At 39.9% G+C, this 21846-nt stretch overlaps 1 protein-coding gene across 5 annotated transcripts in view; it reads left to right on the forward strand.

The window, feature by feature from the left end:
* KIF16B (kinesin family member 16B) overlaps window positions 1-21846 on the forward strand; it is a 277231-nt gene that overhangs the window by 219320 nt on the left and 36065 nt on the right. For all 5 annotated transcript variants that reach the window (XM_070485541.1, XM_044747823.2, XM_044747821.2 and 2 more), the window contains one exon: window positions 3437-3526. In XM_070485541.1, the coding sequence (XP_070341642.1) occupies window positions 3437-3526 (90 nt within the window). The remainder of the gene's footprint in view (window positions 1-3436; window positions 3527-21846) is intronic.

The raw sequence follows: 21846 nt of genomic DNA on the forward strand, positions 1-21846 counted from the left end.
AAAGAATAAACTCAAGGAGTTTTGCTATAACGAGAAGGACAGAGATGGAGTGGTAGTTGGAAGGGAAAGGGCGGTCAAGATGGGAGTTTAAGATGAGAGAACTAATAGCTTGTTTAGATGCTGATGTGAATAATCTAATGGGGGTGGGACTGTGTTGGTGCATGAGAGAGAAGATAATTGTTTATTGCAGTATCCTTCAGAAGGCAAGAGGGGATGGAATCCAGTAAGAAGAGGAGTTGGGCTTAACTAGGAGCACTGATATACATCGCATGCCTGCAGATGAGTAGACTCGGTTGAGGGTGTTTTTGGAAACATTCTTTTGATTACTTCCATTTTCTCAGTGAAATAGGAATTAAGGTTATCAGCTGATGGTAAGGGAAAGAGGTGATGAAGGCTTGAGGAAAAAGAGTAAACTATTTAAGTATCTTTGTCTAAGAGAATGGAAGAGTGAGTGGAATTGGGAAATGTCGTATGACTGGTGGGAGGCATCCAGGCTGCCTTGAAGGTGTGGTGATTATGACTTTAAAATGAGACCAGTCGTTCCATTTGTGGTGTGTTTTTCTTCAGCCACATTCTGCTGGGCAGGTACAGGCTGGGAGTAAGCAGACAGTTAGATTGAACCAGGATTGTGGTTTAGCTTAGTCCAGGGAATTTCAAGAGTGGGACAAAGAGATTTGAGGTTGAATGCAAGGGAATGGTTGTCTTGACTGTCCATGTTTTTCAAGTTGAGGGAGGAAGGAACCAGGGTGGAGGTCAAGGAACAGGAGGCCAGGGTGTTGGAGGGATCGTCTGTTGGTTAATGAAATTACCAAGAATCATGGCAGAAGTTCCATAGTGTTGGAGCAGATGACAGTGAGCAAAACTTACAATCTTGGTTTTGGGGAATTGGTGAGTGACTAAGGTGAAAGATGGGTAGAGTGGCAGGATCTGAAGGCACGAGCTTCTCAGAGGAGGGATTTTAGAAAGGATAGAGGAACGATGGTTTGGAAGTTGGATTGCAAACAAGAATGTCTGCCCACCTTCTGGCACAATGGGATGAAGAATGTGGGGAGAAAACAGTCCCTGCTGTTTTCCCTGAAATGTTCCCTGAAGAGGCTGAAATGTAGGGGATGTTGCTGATGATTGGCCATGAGTTCACGTGGTTCAGTGGAAGGATTTCGGGAGAAGGAACGAGAGCCCGGGGGCGTTAGAGTCTGAGCAACCAGGGCACGCTAGGCTTCTTCAGTGACTTTCTGTGGAATTCAGAGTCCCAACGCGGGATGGTCTCGCCTGTGAGCATCCCGCAGCTTACTGTTCCCAGGTCACAGGTGTGGTTCCGTGAGCTCTCTAAGCTTTCTTGGCAGGTAGGCAGCATCATGCTCACTCCTGTTCCAGTTCTCACTTTGACCCCTGCTTTGTGTCCAGCCAAGGCAGGGCGTTGCTGTGCTCTTGCCCTTAGGAAGCCCTCACGCCCCTGCTGATCGTGCTGGTCTAGCTTACCGGGCCTCAGTGGGGTCTGCTGAGGAGGAGAGAACCAGAGAGAAAGGCCACCCTGCTTAGCTGCTGGGAGCCGTGCTTCCCAAGCTTGAGAGACTTGCATACCGGTTTTAAAAACTTACAGGTGCAGAGCACCTGTGCTGTTTTCACTTAATGATTTTTGTAAATATGCTTACCTTTTTTCCCTTATAGAAATATCTTTAAAGGAAACTCATAAGAAGAAACTTGCCACAATTTAAAAATTATTGTAAATAATGAGTACAGAATCAGAATGATGAAAATAAAAAACGTACTTCCTTGTACACACCCAAATCATCGTATTTGCCACTTTGGGAAATGAGTGAACCTGCGAGAGGCTGAAGCACAAGGCTTGCTCCTCCTCGTGAAACTGTCCACATGGGTATCCTCCTCACTGTTGCTTCTGCTTACCTGCTGATCCCCTGTGGTTTACATGCCGGTGAATCAGGCTGAATTCCTGTGCCTGAGAAGGGCATTTCTCTGATATGTGGGGTCCCATTCAGGGACATGGTCCTTTCAAAGGCCCTGAGGTGGGAGGGAGTATGTGCATTCAGGGAGTGCAGCGTGAGTGAAGGCACCGAAGGGGAGACAGGCTTGAGGTGAGGCTGCTGCAGGCAGTAGGTTAAAAATTAAAAATTAGGGTCTTAAAGATTAAAAATTTGGGTCTTTTTCTAAGAGCAGCATGATGCTACTGGGAGGTCTTAAGGGGGCATGTGGAATTATCAAATTTAAGCTTTTAAAAGCTCCCCTGTCAGTTGTGCAGAAAACGGATTGGAGCAGGTAAGTGTGGATGTGGAAACTGGCAGAGGCCTCGTGAGACCTGATGGCCTAGAGTAAAGTGGTGGTGATGGCGAAGGATGGAAGGCTAGAGCTCTAAGAAATTTGAGGAGGTAGAAGGAGAGCAGGACATCTGCCTGCTCTCCTGTGGGCCTATTAGTGGGGAGGAGGGGATCAGGGGTGGCTGCAGCGTCTGGCTGGCTAGTTGGTGGATGGTGGTGAAATGAATGAGATAAGATGCACCAGAGCAGAGCTGGAATGGAGACTAGAGAGACTACATAGAGTTCAGTTTTGGACAAGTTGACCTTGAAGTTCCTGTATGACATCTAAAGACAGATGTCTCCAAGTTGGGTACATAGGTCTGGAGCTCGGAAGAAAGGTGGGAGCTGGGGTAGGAATTTGAGACTTGTTAGCCTGTGCTTTAGGTGTGATTGTAAAGGCTAGTGGTGTCTGCCAGCCTCTCCTTGTCGCTGTGACCTCAGTATGTGACTGATGGGTGTCAGAGTTTCCACTCAGTCATCTCGTTCAACAGGAACAGTAAGTTCAACTGCAGGGTCAAGACTGGATTGAGAATTCTTCCTCTGAAATAAAGCAAAATATATTGTGTGTTTTTATACTAATAATCAAGATGCAGACAGATTTTTTCTCATTTTTCTGTTTGTCCTTCCTCCTCCTCTTTCTCCTCCTTCCTCCCCCTCCTTCTCCTCTTCCTTTTCCTTCTTTTTCTCTCCTCTTTCTCTTGTTTTTCTCCTCCTGTCTATTGTGGTGGCATCTGGTGGCCTGCACTGGCATTTTGTATAAAATGGGTAGACCCTTGGTATGGGCACATCGCCGTAACAGAAAGGTCACCCTGTGAGGCTTCCTTTCTACAACCCAAGTGGAGGTTCAAAGGATACTTTCTGTAAGCCATTAAGAGGTATCTGTCTGTACCTCACTTTAGATAAGCACGTGTGGCTTATACCCAGATTTGGGAACCAGAGATGCACGCTGAAGTAGAGTACAATTATTATTTATGTCCTATTTATGCAGCTAGATTAATGTTTTCAATTCTGGAGAAATTTTACATGCTAATCATTTTTTGTTAATTTTTAAATTATTTAAAAAAATTTTTAGTCACTTTTCCCTCTAATTAATGCTGATTTATTTTCATTTTCCTGGTTAATAGATTACTGTCCTAGATGAGACATGGACCGTATTCAGGCGTTACAGTCGTTTTCGAGAAATGCATAAAACATTGAAGTTAAAGTATGCAGAGGTAAGCTATGAAATAATTATCTCCAATTAAGAACATTTGTTTCGTAAGGTATATGAGCTGACTGCGTTATCAATGCCCTCCTTCTCTCTCTCTCTTTAGGCCTTAGCTTACAAGTCTCACCAAGTTTTATTTCAATTACTCATCTGTCAAAGATAGCTTTTTAATTTTTGTCCTTTATTCCATTTCTATTCTACGCAATTTAAACATTTTCTGAACTCAAGATAAAGTGACAGTAAATGAATTCTGTCCTTTTCGTACATTTTACGATGAATTTTAAATAAATATTTTAATCAGTTTACAACTTCTCAACTGTGAGACCTATTAAAATGAAATACTAATAAATTCCTCAGTATAGATTTGTCCTTTTTTCTCTTAAAAAAGACTACATTAAGGCTTAGACTTCCACTTAAAGGGAAGTAAAGTCATTAAAAGTTAATTTGCCATCAAACGTGGAGAGGAGGTAGTAAATATGGAATTATCTAGAAGCAAGGAAGCATTTCATGTATCTCATGAGATATCCAGAGCATATCGATATATTAGTAATCTTTTCCTTTTTGGACAAAGACTAATTTTTAAAATACTTGTAAGTGAAGAAAAGTATTCCTAAGATTAATGTGTCTCTTCCAAGTGAATGTGTTATTATTATTATTATTTTATTTTATTTATCTAATTTTTGGTACTTCAGCTAGAGGAAACCTAGTGTAGGCACAGCTCTTTGGGAGTTTTGGTTTGAAGTGACTGCAAATCACTCAGCAGTCACTGTCTAATTAGCCTGCTTTTCCTAAGTACTGTTTTTCAGCTCTATTTTTATAGTTTCCTCTGATATCCTAAAAAATAATTTAGCCAGACATTGTCCCTAATTTGGTTCTCATTAAATAGCTTACATTTCCATAACACTTCCGTGCCTTCCACTCTTTCTTCTCTTGTATACTATATAAAGAGAAATACCTTTTTGTAAATAGAATGGCTCCTTGATGTGTAGAAGACTTGAGTCCAGGTAAAATTGAGCTCTCTCTGAAATCCTGTTGTTAAGCTATCATAATAGTATTCTATTAAAAATGGAAGAAGCTTCAGGTATGAGTATAGTTCCATTTTCCCAAGAGGCTTCAGTTCCAGAAGTAACTACATCAAAGCCAAGTTATTAAGTTTGTTTCTGCAATTTACTCTTTGTGTGCCAAGTTACTATTGACAATCCAAAGTAGAAGTATTGTGTCCACATTAACTGTGCAGAGCAACTTGTTTTGAAAGTGAGCTTTGCAGCTCATTAACTGCTTGGTTTTAAGTTACTACATAAGTACTTTAATAATGTATAGATTTTCATATTAACATACTAAATTCCCGCATTAATAGATGGAAGAAAGCAATTTACTTGAAACAGGATACAGACTTTACCAGGATTTTCATTCTATGATTTATTTCATATCAGTTCTTTCAATGCCATTAGCTCAGAGCTGTTCTAAGTAGGCATATTTTTCTAGATTCTAGTATTACAGTAGTAGACAAGAACAAAAGTGTCTTTTCTTATATATTTTAAATTCATATGGGGACAGACTGATAAAAAACAAGAAAGTATAATAATAACACTTAAAGAGTAAGCATGCCAAGTGGCAGTTCCCATTTTAAGTGAGGTACATGCCTTATAGGAAAAATATCAATGAAATGTGATGGGGTCGAAGGGTTGAGTACTTTAGTATAAGGTCGTGTCAGGGTGGGGATCTCTGATGAAATGGTATTTTTAGTTGAAATATGAGGCTATGAGGCAAGACACAATGCACAGCTCTAATCAGCATTTTTAAAGAAAACTTTAGAACAAACAGAAGTAATCTTTAAAGATACAATAAAATTATTGTTATTTATTATTATTATTTTCAGGGGAAAAAGAGTGTATTGTGTATATGATGAAAAAAATGACCTTCAAATGAAAAAAATCAAGCTGGTTTCATTCATTCTTTCATTTATAAATCTATATTCAGCAACTCCACAATGTGAATACAGTTGTGAGCAAGACAGCCACATTCCCTCTTGTCAAGAAGCAGAGAGAATGAACAATAAACAAATAAATAACATAATTTTAGAAAATGTTCAGTGCCATGGAGAAAATAAAACAAGGCACTGTGGTAGTGTGGCAGGAGAACTGGGCACGGGGCTACTTTAGATGGAGTGGACCAGGAGAGGCTTTCTGAAAGAGTGAGACCGAGCTGAGATCTGAATGTTGAGAAAGATCTGGGCATGAAAATCTGGAGGTGAGCACATCTTACGTAGAAGGAACAGCAAACACAAAGGCCCTGGGATGGGCCCAAGCTTGGCACATTGCAAGAACAGGAAGACCTGTGAACAGTGGCTAGTGCAGTAGAGATGCGGGCAGGGAGTGGGGAGAGCCTTGATCAGGTAAGGCTGTGAATTTTATTCTTAGTGCTAAGGGAAACCACGGGATGATATTAAAGAAGGTCCGAACATTGAAACTCAGCTGGAATTTCCATTCTATTCCTGGATGACTTCTCACAGAAACCTGAAGACAAACTTGTAATCAAAATGATAACTAAGTGTGGAAATTTCTTTTGCTTGTTGAGTCCAACTTTGTGACTTGTAATTGCTTTCTCATAAGGACAAAAAAAAGAGTTAGTTATGAAAGAGAATCCACAGACACATGCATGCAGGTATTTGAAAAAGACGAGATAATGTGAGTAGTGATTTGAAACTACGCGGTAAGATCCTAGAACAAGCACTGTATCTAGAAAGGGAACTGCACTAATTACAGATCCTGGGGAGGGGCTTGCTGATGCCTCTGAGCTTTTCAATAGCCACAGCCCTGACTGATTTTCTCACCATTTACTGAGAGCTTAGCATGTCCCCCCCAGGTCACAGTGTGCTATGTTTCTGAGATTCATGATCTCCTGTGGTTGGAGCAAGAGACTTGCCTCATGTCACCCAACTGGTGAGCAGAAGCTGGTGTAGAAGCCCAGGCAGTTTTGACTCTATTTCCTGTTTCTAAACCAACAGTAATATAAAAAATTAAATGGAAAAAAACCCACATAATCTCTAAAAACACAGTAGCATGTTATTCTAGAGCTAGATAAATCTTATTTCAGTGAGAGAACAGCACTGTCCATTTAACCTTTCAAGATGAAGCTTAAATATCAAGTTGAATATCAGCTGTATTTTTTTTCCATAAAGTTGATTTTTCTTTTGTGCAGCCTGGCTTCACATAGGCTTACTTGCTAAGTAAATGGTTGATGATAATGTTTTTTTAATAAGGCATATTAAATTTACATAGTTACAGAAGGTTCCAAATTTTCAGTCAAGCTGAAAAAACATACTTGAATTCAAAATATACAGAATTTGTCATATACTTGCCAAGATTGAGAATCTTTGTTCACCTTAAAACTTGAGTTTTGGTTATAGCTTATAACCTTTTGGAACTTGGTCTAAAATTACATCCTATTCATTCACATTTGCTTCTGCAATTCTGGCTGTGTTCTCCTGGAAGATATACCTCTAAAGGAAGTTGATGTGACAGTTCCTTTTATGGAGATTTTTTTCCCCTCTCAGTAATCTTTTTTTTTCCAAATAAGTTGCATGTTTATGGTAAAAGATTGCAATTGTTCAAAGATATACACATAGAATGTGAAAGTTTCTCTTAATCTAACCTCAGAGGTCACCATTTGCAGTGCCCTTAGAAGGTCTTCTTGTGTCCAACTCAACATTCAGATTCACAGGGCTCCCATAGGCTGGCCTTAGGCTCAGGGGGCCTGGGAGGGATGTAAGACAGAGATCACTACCTCCCTGGCAGGGACAGACTTGAAGAGGCCATCACAGCAGTGTCTGCAGCAGTCCACACAGCTGTCTGGGTGCTGTTCTTAAAGACTTGATTTACCAAAGGCCAAGATAGGAAAGAACACACAGAAATTGGGTAGGCTGAGAGCCCTGAGGGCCTTCACTCCCATTAGTGAGGCTTTAAGAATTCCTCAGCCGTCATTCAGCTACGTCTTTTCAGTCTCCCTGTTTACTCATATTCATTTGCTTACTTATTTACTATAATGTCCCCTTAAGGACAATGATGCTGGTCGACTGAAGACCCCTCAGGGATAAACAGGAAGGAATTGTTGCTTATTAGATATATGTCTGTGAAGAAAATAGGAGGAACTTATGGTTATTACAAGCAAAATGAATTTAAGAACTGAAAGGACAAGAAGCTACTGGGTTCTATGAAATTCTGGAGCATGGGAATTAAGGGCAGGGAAAAAAGAAGAAATCCAAAAAAATTTAGTCCGTTATTTTTGTATGGTGACAAATTTTAGAATGAAAACAGAAAACTAAGTTCTTTGTCCTGTATAATACTAAAAAGGAATGGACTGACTGCGGGTGATCTTGGATCATATGTAAGCATTGCGCTCATTCTGTTTTCAGATTCACTGTATGAGTGGGCTGAGTTCTCACTGGAGGTGCTGCATTATTCAAGGTTTTTAAATTGTTTTATTTTTATTTATTCATGTTCTTTAATCTTAGCGGTTTCTTCTGGATTCTAAATAGGTTTCCCTTTTGTTTTGAATTAATTTGTCATCTTGATATAGTGACATGCACTGTGCAAGATAATATAGCTCCTTCTGGCTTTCCTTCTCTGCTCCCCTTCATTGACTTTGTATGGAATCTTAATCATATTAAACCCTGTGTTTTCAAATTCCACATCTGTAAAATGATAATGCCACAGCTAGTTTGTAAAAGACTGTGAGAGCCTCAGATAAAATATATTATTGAAAGCAACTATGAAGTATTATGCAGCATCTGCTAGAGAGCATGTCTTTGAAATTTTGTCATGCAAATCATTTCTGCAGTGCTCTTTATCTATATGAAAGCTATGTTTTTTTACTCTATTAATACCAGTGTAATACTTTTAAATATCAGTCAAGTTATGTGCTCAGAAACAAAGCCTTGTTATGCATTCTCTTTTCTCTACAGAAGAGGCAGAGTTACTCTTTCCTTCTAGTGCCCATAATGTTTACCTGTGGATCCAGATCCTAGTCAGAGAGCCCATCAGACAGAAGCTAGCTCATCCAGAAGCTGAAAAGAAAGACTATTTAAAACCACATCCGCTTTCAGCCATTAGAATGACTAGTGAAGACCAACTGTCCCTTCTGCACTCCCAGTGCCCCCCTTTTTGGATAAGTGGTCTAGTGGGCTCTGAGTGTATTTATTAAAGTAGCAGGATGTGGGGCTGGAAGATCAGAGGGTCACTGCTCCTTCTAGGAGGTTCAGAGATGCCACCCTCTGTCTAACCTTTAGAGGACTTTATTTTAGTACGTTTAACAAGGAGTCCTCCCTTCCCAGTGCTGGAGCCAAATGGACACCTTCCCTCGCGGAGAATCGTCTTACAGTGGAAGCAGTTAAGCTTTGAAATCAATCATTGGGGGTCCCTTTTATAATCTTGGCTAGGAGTGATTTTGAGACAGCATTGCCTAGAGGCAAGAGGATGAACCATGTAAATGGGACATCTTGTGTATTAAAATGTACAGTCAAAATAAATGCTTAGGGAACTTTCAATGTGTGTGCGTGGTAAGATCATAAGTTACGTGGAACAGGCCATGTTGCCTGTCTGCATCATAACCGAGTTATCACAGTGAGTCATGAGAGACCCGGAGTGTCAGACAGGATCAGCCTCCATCAGCCGCATCCCCAAGGGGGCTCTCTTCTCCCTACAGAGCTGAGGGAGAAAAATATTTTCAGAGCTTTCGAGTAAAAATGAAAGATTGCTGTGTTCAAGCGACTGTTCTGTCTCACATCTGGCAGTCTCTGGGTGAGCAGTAAATGCCAATGGGAGGGAAGAAAACGATTAGGCAAGAGGTTATTTAATTTGTATATGGACTTTCAGTTTGTGCTGATAGAACCATTTCTCACCTTCTTTATTTTCTAAGTAATTTTCCCAAAGCAGCACCAAAAAAGGGAAAGAAAAGAAACTGGCTATTGGCCTTGTATTTGTCTTGGACAGCTATTTACCATCCATCACTGAAATGCATTCTAAACAGTTTTATAACCAGCATTCTGAATTTAATATAAAAATTGCAGATCTACTCACCACCAAATTATAATGCTACCAACCATAGCCACAGGGAGCATCCGGTAAACTTTAGATAAATTCAGCTGTGCCGAGTCCCCATCCTCCTTGAATTTTTAAACAGCCAACAGCTATGTAGGCAAAAATAGAATGCTGCCAGCTTCCTGACCTGGTATGTGATCAGAGGCCCAGGTATGACACTGTATGGTTTATATCACCATTCTCTCCACCTGATAGAAAAACAGTACTTAAATCACTGCTTTCAAGTGTGGGTAGGGGAGCAGAAGGCATCAGAATTAACTGGGAAGCTTTTCTGAAATATGTGGACCCAGGCCCCAAACTAGGAAATTCTGATTCAGTAAATCTGACATGGGGACTGAGAGCATGTAGTTGGGGGATGTTGCATCCACCTTGGGAGCATTAGTTAATTTTTCATTATTATAGATCGCCAAATCTAAAAGGTGATTTCCAATGACAAGTACTCTTGTCAAAAATTAATGACAGGCAACTTTAAACCTAGACAGTGAAAACATGTTGATGGTCTCTCTGATCATCAAAGACATGAAACATAGACTTGTGTCAGCTTTCCTCTGTAACCAGCAAGGAAACTTCCATGGAACCATTTGCACATTATGAAACAGAAGTACTCCAAGGGACCTGAAAGATTGGGTAGTCCGGTTTTTCATTTTAGACATAAGGAATCAAATACCCAGAGAAAGTTTTGTCAAAGTCGCATCAAGACTTGGGGAATAGGCGAGATTTGTGTCTCCTGATTCCTGGTCCTGTGTCCCTCGTCCTGGGTGTCCCTCTCCGTGACCACATTTGTTAGAGAAGGAGGAATTTTTAGAGTGCTCCAGGTGAGATCGAAGAGAAGAAAATCTGTTCCCTATAAAAATCTGTTGCATAGTGAATCCCCATGAATGATAACTAGTAATTGGGTTCCTTCTACCGAAAGTCATGACAATGACAGGTTCCTGTCATGTCTCAGTCCCTGAAAGAGACAATTAGCATCACAGTCAAAGACGGAAAATACAAGCATCCGACTTAGTTCAACTGTATAATTATTCTTAAAAATGCGGTATTAAATTCTCACAGATCTGAAATGTTTCTCACTTTCAGAAATTGTTGCAACACAGATGAATGTCCTCAAATTTATCCTCACTGGCTTATGCCTAAATAAAACTGACACTGGCTTTGAGAGGAGTGTGATTTTATGTGGAAAAGTTACAATTTTTGTACCAACTGTAATGAAGTCAGTGCAGCCCTCACTGTTTTTCTAACTATGATCTTATACCTAGGATGACTTCAGGTTTTAGCACTTCAGTGACAATAGACAGCAGCTTCTGTTAGTGGTATGTGCTGGTTGTAATAGCTCGCTGCTCCACGGGCCACCAGCAGGGAATTCTGCCTTGCTCCTTCACTCAGCAGATACTTCGTGAGAGTCTCGTATGTGCCAAGCTCTGGGGCAGGCACATAGTGGGTGCTTGTAAATATTGGGTGGTGTGCTCGAGGTACCTTATCAAAGGTCTGAAGGTAGCTCGTTGCTCCTTTAATAATCCATCTAAATTGGCCCGAAAAGTTGCTGCCTCACGCCTCTAACAAATCAAACTTGGAGGAGAATTGCTTATTTGTTTGTGAGTCTATTTCTCAGTGACAGCTGTTCTTATGAGGCCTTGGGAGCTGCTATTAATTTTGGATCATCAGAAATTCTTTCATCTAGTCAGCTGTGAGAATTATGGCAGCCCTTTGATGAGTTTTCATTATTTCCATTTCTCAAAAGCTGGAGTGGCTGAAATTTACAGCCACAAACCTGCAGGGTGTGGACGTTTCAAATGCTGCCAGTTATCATAGGTTATAGCTGCTTTGACCGACTAGAGTGCCACATAGAATTTTTTCCTTCTAGTCTTTAAAATTCGGGTACTTGTTAGGAAACCAAGTATTACAGGAGTAAATAAAATGCCTAGTAAATGAGGAATGACAAGAAAGTACACTTTTATTAGGTGGTAACAGAAGTCAAGTGTTTTCCTTTCATTAGTAGAGATTCCACACTTTATTAGTTGTTCTCAGTTTTCTTTCAGTGATTTATAATCGAGTTTTAGCTGCTTAATTGTTAGAAAGTCATAAAAGATGGGCAAGACTTTTTATTACTCATTTTAATTTCTTTTCTATATTAGGGCTGCCATTGTTTATATCCAAAGAAATAGCGACGCCGTTTATTAAAACCTATGCTGTCTGTTGCCTCCAAGCCCACCTGGACTCAGTGCAGGGTCTGGCTAACCTGAAAAGTGAACTTGGCCAAGAGAGAAAGGCTTCTAATAAAAGCAAACTTTTCCATTACATTTAATTTGTCTTCTTGATGGCAGCAGACTGACCAACCCATCTTATTATAATGTAATAAACGTTGAAGTCAGGATTTGAGCATGATGGCTCATAGAAGATAATTGAGCTGTGTCAGTCCGCTGGGAGTCAGAGAGGGAAAAACCAACTTGTAGATGAAAATTTCACTCTGAGATCATTAAGAGCAGTAAGAAATATTACAAAGCAACAGAGAATGCTGACTGCATGTCTAATATACACATATGTACAGCTAGCTAACTTGATGGATGAATGGATACTCAACGCTTTCATTTTCCCAAAACTGAGATTCACAAATAATTCTGTACAGTGGCTATGCTAGTTATAAGGACTGTTGATTGTCTTATCTGACTGTTGAAAATTCTTCATGTAGATCTATTGTTCAACCTAAAAATTAGAGGCTTGTTGGTCGAACATTCAAAGTAAAGTTAATAACTTGGGTTTTTAGACTCCACAGGCATTGAAGAAGGGAAAGACAAATTTCATTGGAAATCAGTAAGACCGCAAAATTATTGATTTCATTTTTCTAATGGCTTTAAATAGGTTTTATTTACTGCATTGCAAAACAAGCTTATCATTATGTTTCTCTTAGGCCAAAGAAATGTGCCCTTTTGTTTGTTTCCTATGTTTTACTCTGCATAATCAAATTTCATAATTATACAAAGTAGGCCATTGGGCTGTTGTTAAATTTTCTTCCAGTATTCTCTAGGCCTATCTTGTCTCTCACAAATATCCAATTTATTTGACCTCAGTCGTCATATTTAACTTTAATGTACAGTTTTTCCCATAAGAGCTCAAATGTTTTTGCATCATTTCCCACTCCTACTGTAAGGATAATGGCTATAGCAGGAAAGATACCATTTTAAGGGTTTTCTCATGAATACTGCATTCCCGTTTGTGCCTGTCCTTTTTCTATTCTACAAGCTCTTGAAACATGTTTCATTATTATATAAGGCTCTATTTTCCCTCTACACATCTTTGCCTTACTTCAAATAAGAATGCTACAAAGATTTTACAGAAAGTAAGGTACCCTCCTCAAAAGCAAAGCCAAGATAATAGGTAAAATATCTCCATAGTGTCTAAAGTACTACTTCTAACTCAGCATAGAGAGATTTTAATTCATCAGTACCTGAGTTATAGAATTTCAGAGCTGAAAGGAAACTTAAACATCTTAGTTCAATTCCTTCCTTTTAGCAGATGAGAAAGCTAGAAACTAGAGAGGCTTTAGACATCTCTCAAGATTACACAACCAGCTCTTTGCTCAGCTAAGATTTGAAATCTGATTGCCCCAAATCCCAGGTTATTAAAAGAAAAAGACATATGGTGTTAATTTAACAGTTCCATTAAATTTGTTAAAAGGATAATCACTTTTTATTGTTTCTATAAAAATGATGTATGCTCATTTATAAAAATTCCACATAATACAAAAAGAAAGCAACAGATTACTAAAAATCATTCTCTAAATATAATTAATGTTACCATTTAATGAACATTATTTTAAGTACTTAAGTTAACAGGCACAGATAAAAGGATGGATATATAGATTGATACATTAAAATGAGAAAAAGAAAAAAGAATGAGATAACTTTATAACATTGGGTTCATTCTAGATATGCTATTTTTAATTACAAACAGTAATTTTACTTGAATTTAACTGAAGTGAAAGAAAATGAAGTAAAACTGAAGAAATTGCTGAACTTCAAATTAAATGTCTCTCCAGCACAAGCTATAAGTTCTCTAAAATATATGCAACTTTAAGAAAAAAGATGAGATCAGTTGACCCTTCTAACAAAGATAAGAATAACACACTTTGTTTCCTCTCATCTCCCAAATTTTAAAATTATATTATTTTTATGTTGTCAAGATATAATATTCACATTCTTTTACACATATGTTATACATAATTCCCTCTTAGTTGGGAGTTTAAATAGAGGCAGTGTTTACTTTCCCGTGGTGTCTTCATTCCTGAGATCTTTCTGTTGTGCTGTCTCTTGGTTGGTTACTTTTGGTCGTGTAATATGTTTTGGAAGATTCACGTTAATATGTTTTACCTGAGTTCTTATCTGCTCGAGAAGGTGTGTCTGTGGCCTGTACGCTTGACAGACACTTTGATTAGGGATAAGCCTCTTGGATCACGTTTTCTTTCTTTCCCTGAGCACATTTCATTTTCCATTGTTTTTTTCCCTCCTCTATGTATTGTATGCTAATCTGTGTTTTTATTGTGTTTGTTCTACTTTTGTTCCTTCTGCTGGGGCTTTCATTCCAATACTGTTTTTGTTTCTTCCATTTCCTTCTTGAGTTCTTCTGGCTGACTTGTTTTTTTTGAGCAGGTGTGGGGGAGGCAAGGGGAAGGGCAGGGGTGGATGGTGTGGTGGTACTGATTTTTCTTTTTCAATCAACCTTTTTCATCTTAGAATAGTTTTAGACTGTGTTTTGTTTTTTTTTTAAGATTTTAATTTTCCTTCTTTTTCCCCAAAGCCCCCCTGTACATAGTTGTATATTTTAGTTGTGGGTCCTTGTAGTTGTGGCATGTGGGATGCTACCTCAATGTGGCTTGATGAGCGGTGCTATGTCGGCACCTGGGATCCAAACGAGCTAAACCCTGAGCCACTGAAGCAGAGCCCGCGAACTTAACCATTCGGCCACCAGGCCAGCCCCTGGACTGTGTTTTTTGCCTTTTAGCATGCCTTATAATTTTTTGCTGAAAGCTGGCCATGAAGTATTGGGTGAAAGGAGTTGAGGTAGATGGCCTTTAGCATGAGATTTTATGTATGTTTTTCTGGCCAGCATACAGGCTGTGTTTGCTCTTTGTGATAGTTGTGGTGTCAGAGGCTAAAGTCTCCTCTAGAGCCCTTGTGTTGGTCTCCACTGTTGTCTCTGGGTTTTCCCAGAGACTTCTTCAACAGGCTTGCAGCTCTTTTAGCTGTGTCCCTCCCCGCCCCCCCCCACCCCCACCCCCAACCTGCTGTTGTGCAGGAGCCTGCGGATGGGGATGTGGTGTGGGGGAATGGCAGCATTCTGTGGGCCTGTGATCAGGTGATCAGGTCTCGTCTTCAGTGAGCCTGAGTTGGGCACTTCACTTCCCCAGGGCGGTGGTTTGGCTTCAGTAAAAGCCAATGCGGTTAGATTCTAGTAGAAGAGTTTCCCTTGAGGGCAGGCCTTGTTAAGGAGAACAGAGAGCTCTGGGTGTATTTCAGAATGGTTACTTTTTCTCTCCTCCTGCTGGAACAGAGGGGATTTTTCTCCCATCTTCCTGATGGAACAGAGGGGATTTTTCTCCCATCTTCACAGTGAGAATCTGGTGGGGCTCCTGGAGGTAAAATTCACGAAAGTGTGGAGACCCTACCCCAGCCAAGACTGCCCCCTCTCGGAGCTTTTAACTCTCATACTAGTCTACACTGAGTCTCCAGCAATTCATCAATTACCATCAGTGTACATTGTTCCCACCAAAACTGGCTCCAGCCATGGGCCCCTATGCCCTCTAAGCTATGATTCTGTCTCCGCCTGTCTCTCCAGTTTGGAGACCATAGTTTGCCCTGTGACCTGAATTCTCTGATGAATCTAAGAAAACTTGTTAATTTTAGATTGTTCAGCTTTTTTCTTGTTGTGAGGAGAGGAGTAGTGGCTTTCCATCTCCTTAGGTATCAGATCAGAAACCAAAAGTCCTATTTGAATAGTTTTAGATTTATAGAAAAAAATGTGAAGTTAGCAAAGAGAGTTTTCAAATACCCCATACCCACTTTCCCCTATTTTTAACAACTTATATTAGTATAGTGAACCAATATTGATACATTATTATTACCTAAAGTGTATATTTTTGAGATTTTCTTAGTTTTTACCTAATGTCCTTTTCTGTTCCAGGATCTCATCCAGGAAACCACATTCCATTTAGTCCTTATGTCTCCTTAGGCTACTCATGGCTATTGCAGTTTCTCATACTTTCCTTGTTTTAAATGACCTTGACACTTTTGAGGAATGCTGCTCAGATACTTTACAGAACCTCCCCAGCTGGGATTTGTCAGATGCTTTTCTCATGATTAGACTAGAGTTAGGGATTTTGGAGAGGAAAATCACAGAGATAAAGTGCTATTATCTTCACATCATATAAAGGATACATACACTATTAGTATGAGTTAGCACTGTTGATAATTGACGTCGATCACCTGGCTGAGGTTTCTCCAGGTTTCTCTACTGGAAAGTTACTCGGTTTTCCTCCTTTCTGTGCTGTACTGTGGAAGGAGGTCACTCTGCACAGCACACATTTTAGTAATGGGGACATGTGCTCCACTTCCTTGATGGTGAAGTATCTCCATTAATTATTTTGAATTTTTCTACATGGGAGGCTTGTCTGTTCCTCTCCCCTTCTTTATTTGCTCAATTGTTTCTCCAGTCATTATATTTTGGGTTATAAGCCAATACTATTTCTTTTAATTTAGTTTTGTTTTTCAAATTGTTTCAGCTTTGGCCATTAGGAGCTCTTGTTCCTTTAACATAGTCCATCATTGTGCTTTGGTTTTGGGTGCTTCTTTACTTGCTGGCACTCCAACATGCTTCAGGCGCATCTTACATATTCCCTTCCCAGTCTTAGAATCAGCCATTTCTCTAACAGCTGCCTCACTTTTCAGCCTATTTTTCCCCCTTGTAGTCTCTTCTTTCAACCTGTGTATCACTTCTTTTATCTCTTTTTTAGAGCTGATTTTTATAGTTCTTTAAGACTATGAATAATTTTTTGTCTGAATTCTTCCTGTTTATCTCTGGCCAATCCTTCTTGTGATGTGTGTTCTTTATCTTCCTTTTGCTTATGTTTCATTCAACAACTCCTCACCCCACCCGTTTTTATTCATAGTTCCAGTTTTGGTTTCTTCTAGTTATTTCTCCTCATTAAGTGAAGTGAACTAATCGTTGGGGGAAAACACCGTTGTATCATGGGGGAAGGAGGGAACCAATATTGGGGAGGAGGAAGGCCGCAGGTGCTGCACGCCCAAACTTTGGCTTAGAATTTTTCTGAGTTTTTTCCCACCAGTTTTTCCCTTTGCTTTGAGATACGTCTTCTCTTATTTTCTGGCATTCACGAGAGCTGTGGGATCACTGGCTGTGGGCAGTAAAGCTAAAAACTTGCCCTCTGGCCTCTTCTCTCTCTGCCACTAGAGACAGGAGCCTCTCCAGGCTCTTGGTCCCGGAGCTCCCGCTGCCTTCCTCTTTGCTGTGGGTGTCCCCTACCTTATCCTTGTCCCCAGACGCAGCCTGTTTAGTCACTGAGGAACGGAATGCCTGAGAATTTGGATGCTTACTTTGGTGGACAGCTCATGGCCAGCCGTCTGGAGGTGAGGTGATGAGGTCTCTCAGCAGCCCCTCATCTTGTCCCTGCTCCGCACTGCTTTCCCGGGGTGCTGCCTGGCCTGCATTGTGGGGCTCTGATGGCTTCCTAGTTTGGAGACAGAGCGTTTACTTTACTTTTGATCTTTTTCGTTGTTTTTGGTGCTTTTGAAGGAGACAAAGGGAGCAAATAAAGCCTTTATTCCACCATCTTTAACTAGAACTGTTCCATCGGATTTTATGGGTTGTAGAAAGATTGTTTTTATTGCAATCACACTTTTCAACATGACTCTCTTCATGAAAGTTAGAAGCAGAAATGATGGTGCTTGCTCTTTATGAAAATGAAATCTTGTAGAAAGAAAGAAAATTACTTTTCCCTTGTTACTGAATCCCAAGCATCTTGATCATTTTTCTGTGAATCAGAAATATTTACCCGAGTTCCTTTAGAATTTAGTTATTGTGAAGACTATAGAACTTCAGGAACTTTAGTTTTTAGAAATATGGGACCCTGTGTTTCCTTTGTCAGAGGTAACAAAGGAAATCAAAGAGGGGTCCTCTCCACCTGCAGATTGCCACCCACTGCTCCTGACAGCATTTCTCACGGGAGTCAAATCCAGACCGTCTGCTGCATTAAAAATGAGGCACTAAAATGGAAATTTGTAAATATTGAGAACTTGAGAAGAAATGAAAATGTCTAGCTAATATTGCTATTTTATTTTAAATTTTCTGTTTAACATGAGAAACCAAACAAGTAAACAGAAGATGTTGGTGTATGTAGGGCATGGGTGGAGAAGCAGGGATGGTTCAGAATCCCCTCTCGGAGCCTGTCTTGTCATCTTCATCTGTTGGAAATTCTGCTTTTCAGACGGCAGTGCATTCAGCAAAATGGAAGCGGTTTTGTGGGTTTTTTTTTTTTTTTGGCTCTCCAGGCACATTATTTGTTCAGACCAGTGTCTCTTTCGATCTTGGTAAATTGTCCGTTTTGAAAAACGTTTGGACAGTGTAAATAATTCACAATCCAGAAATGAAAGCTCCGAAAGATTGCTTTGGCTGTTCTGTTTAAAATAAATGAGAAAGGAGCTTCGTGCTCGTGCAGAGAAGAAATTCAGGCCTCTTTGCTACCCCAGCTTTCTAAACTCTTCTAAGAATTTTTATAGTATTATTATTTTTGGATGAAGCAGCAATTCCCCCTGTCCTCTTTCCCCCTATCCAAGTAAAGACTATGATGGTCTTTTTCCCCCCCTTTCTGGAAGATTGGCTGATTTTAGGAGGGCCCTGTAATTTGTTCTATGTCAACACCTGTTGGTCCCCAAATGGCTGCCTGTGCCACCAGTCCTGCTGTCCCAGCTCCGTGGTTTCCTCAGTGTTATCTATTTTTAAATGTATTTCTAGTTTTGTTTTATTTTTGAGTGGTTTAAGAAAAATATTCTTTTGAAAGAAGGTTGGTTTAGCTATAACCAACTGACAGTCCATCAAATGAGAATGTTTACCCTTGGCATGTAAAGCAGCTGGAAACGTGTCTCTGCCCTAGTGGTCACTTAAAAATATCACTGTTCATACAGGGTTTAACCAGCTAGAATTGCTCTATTCAAGCATTTTTAACTTACAACATTGGCAATTTCATCTCATTCAACCTAAGAGCTTATAGATAGCAAGGCCTAAACAACACTGTTACAATTCTCTAAAAAGAAGAAATGAGGTCCTTTCCATTCTATCAGAAGGAAGAGAGTTGTAAAGCTGTTCTTACGAAATTATAATTATTTAATAGAGGCTATTTTTTTTTGTACTTTGCCTCATGACCTTGCCTTTCTACTTTAGTTTGTTTGTGTCCCAGCCCCACCAATGGAGCATGAAGCCCCAGAAGTGTGCATTTCTATCATAAGTCACATTGGAACTTCTGCTCCTATTCCTTTTTTCCTTCCCTCCAACACTTCAACTATGTGTAAGGATAGCCACCATTATTCTTATTTTTTATTACAGGAGAAGTAAAATAATAGGAACTAGTCAATCTTATATGTCCTGGGACGGACTTCTGGAGAACCCGCCTCCAGACTCATCCTCTGTCCTGTTATTCCACTGCCTTTCCTGACTCCTGTCACTTTCCTGTTCCATTGGTGCATACAGGTCTTCAGTGGGGTTCTGCTGACAGCTCTTGTTGGCACTGTTGTTCACTGCCTAGCAGCTATACATCATTTTTCTGGTTTAATACACTTAAGGAGGAATTGCTTCCTTTCTTCTGAATCCTGGATCCCCAAGGGCTTCAGAAGGGTTTCTTCCATACACTGCTGACACCCTTTATAGCGCTGTCACAGAAAACCCAGAGTCAGTCCAGATTCCTCATCTTGACTCTGCTACCCCACAAATATAAACCTTTCCAAGTCATTTAACTCTAGACCTGTTTATCTCTAAAGTTAGACAGTTGAATACTATAGTCCTATGATTATATGCCTAAAAGTTGTTTAAGGTTACTGTTTCTTTTTTCCTAAAATCTGAACAACAGTATTACACATAATTTTATACATAGTTATACTTTATAACTTTATACATAGTTATTTCACAGGGTGGATATTAATAGCACAAAGTATTAGCCTCCATCTCAAGATGGAGCACTACTGTTGACTACCAGGAAATTTAAATGCTTGATCCTCACCTGCTTCAGCTTCCTGAAGTCCATTTAGTGCGCCATTTCTGATTGAGCGCGCAAGTGTGACTATAAATTTCCCCTGACAGAAACCACATCACCTCATCAGCTTCATAAGAAAATGACAAAACAACCAACTGTGAAAGCATGCTTGCCAAGCTTTCAGCATCTCTGCCGTGGGGGGAAACACATTTGTATAAATGAAATCGAGGCTGGATGAAGCCCAAAAGACAAGCTCTGGTGTACCTGTCTTCTCTCAGCGGCAGCATATGGGAAGTGTGTTTGTGCCAATGAGGCCAGGATTCCAGAAAACCCTTCGCTTCTTGAAGCCACATCACTGGTCCAGGGATGGAGAGAGGATGAAGGGGATGGGGCATCCTGCTTTCTTAGTAATTACTAGATCTATAACAAAGAATAATAGTAGCCTAAGTCCATTCAGCATTGCTTCACTAAATCTCCCCAGAAACCTGGTGGGATTTGGTATGACTGTCTGCATTTTTTTCTGTAGAGAATACTCAGGCTCAGAGAAACATAGCTGGTTTAGCTAGTTAGCGGTCAAGCTGAGATTCAAACTGGGTCTGTCTTACCTCAGTGCTCTTGGTCTTTCACTTGACCTTGAACTGATTTTAAAATTGAATGTCAGCAACACAATTGGGACATTGGTGTGAAAACGAGGAGAAGAGGTGCTACGTCCCACCCACCCGAAGCTTGCTTTGTTTTGGTAGAAAGTGCACTAGAGTGTGAAAGAAGTGAACGTTTCCGACTTCAGTTAACTTTAAAAAAGTCATCAAAGATACCTTAAAGAGCACGAAAGGGGAAAATTATCAAGAAGAAGGCAGATACCTAATAAAAAAAATGGCCAGAGGAGTTGAACAGACACTTCCCCAAAATGACTAACCAGATAGTCAACGAGCGTGTGAAAAGATGCTCAACCTCAGTAGTCATTAGAAAAAGCAAATCTGAACCACAATAGAAATTACTGCGTACCCATTGGAACTGATAAGATGAAAACAACCACAGTCCCAAGTATTGGTGAGGATCTGGAGCAACTGGGTCTCTCCGTCACTGCTAGTAGGCATGTCAGTTAATAAAACCACTTTGCAAAACCAAATTTGGTTTCATAATTTCAAATACAACTGAACACTTGCACACCCATGCATTTTTACTCCTAAAGAGTATGACCAACAGAAATCTCTACATATTTTCCTATAGGTAAATCCATACGTATAGGAAAATATTCATTGCAGCACAATTCCTAATGACCAAAAACTGGAAACTAAGAAGAAACTCAACAAATAAATGGTGGAATGTTCACGTAATGGAGTAATTTATCACCACGAGAATGAGCGAGCTAATGCTATGCCCAACAACATGGATGATCTCACAATCATGAGGCAGTGCGATGAAGGCAAACTCAGAGGAGTTCACGCTGTATGATACTACTTACATGAATTTCAAAAAGAGCACAAACTAGAAGTCCATCAGGCTGGGGTTGACCTTTGTAAGGGGTGGAGGGAGTGACCGGAATGGAGCACTTGGGGGTTCTGGGGTGCCGACAGTGTTCTATTTCTTGATCTGGGTGGCGGTCACAGTGTGTTCAGACTTGAAAATTCGTCAGGTTGTTCACTTATGTGCATTTTTCTGTGTGTATATTTTACTTTAAAACTAAGTTTTTAAAGTACTATATATTCAGATACTAGCTTTTAATTTTTGTCTCTCACTGTGGCAATATAAATTTAAATCAACTGAGAGATTTGCATATGTATAAAATAGGAATTTTGTGGCATATTGTGACCTATATTGTGGGAGAAATGTTGTTAATTTTTTCTTGATAATGCTTCATTGGTCTCTCAATTTGTCTGAACCTGACAAGGTAAGGAAGGAAGGAAATAGTGAATTTCATCAACACCAACAATTATTGCTTCTTAGCATTCATTCAACCAAAGCAACACTGGCTGG

This window comes from Equus asinus, chromosome 15 (genome assembly GCF_041296235.1).
Source record: "Equus asinus isolate D_3611 breed Donkey chromosome 15, EquAss-T2T_v2, whole genome shotgun sequence".
In the NCBI taxonomy this organism is placed as follows: domain Eukaryota; kingdom Metazoa; phylum Chordata; class Mammalia; order Perissodactyla; family Equidae; genus Equus; species Equus asinus.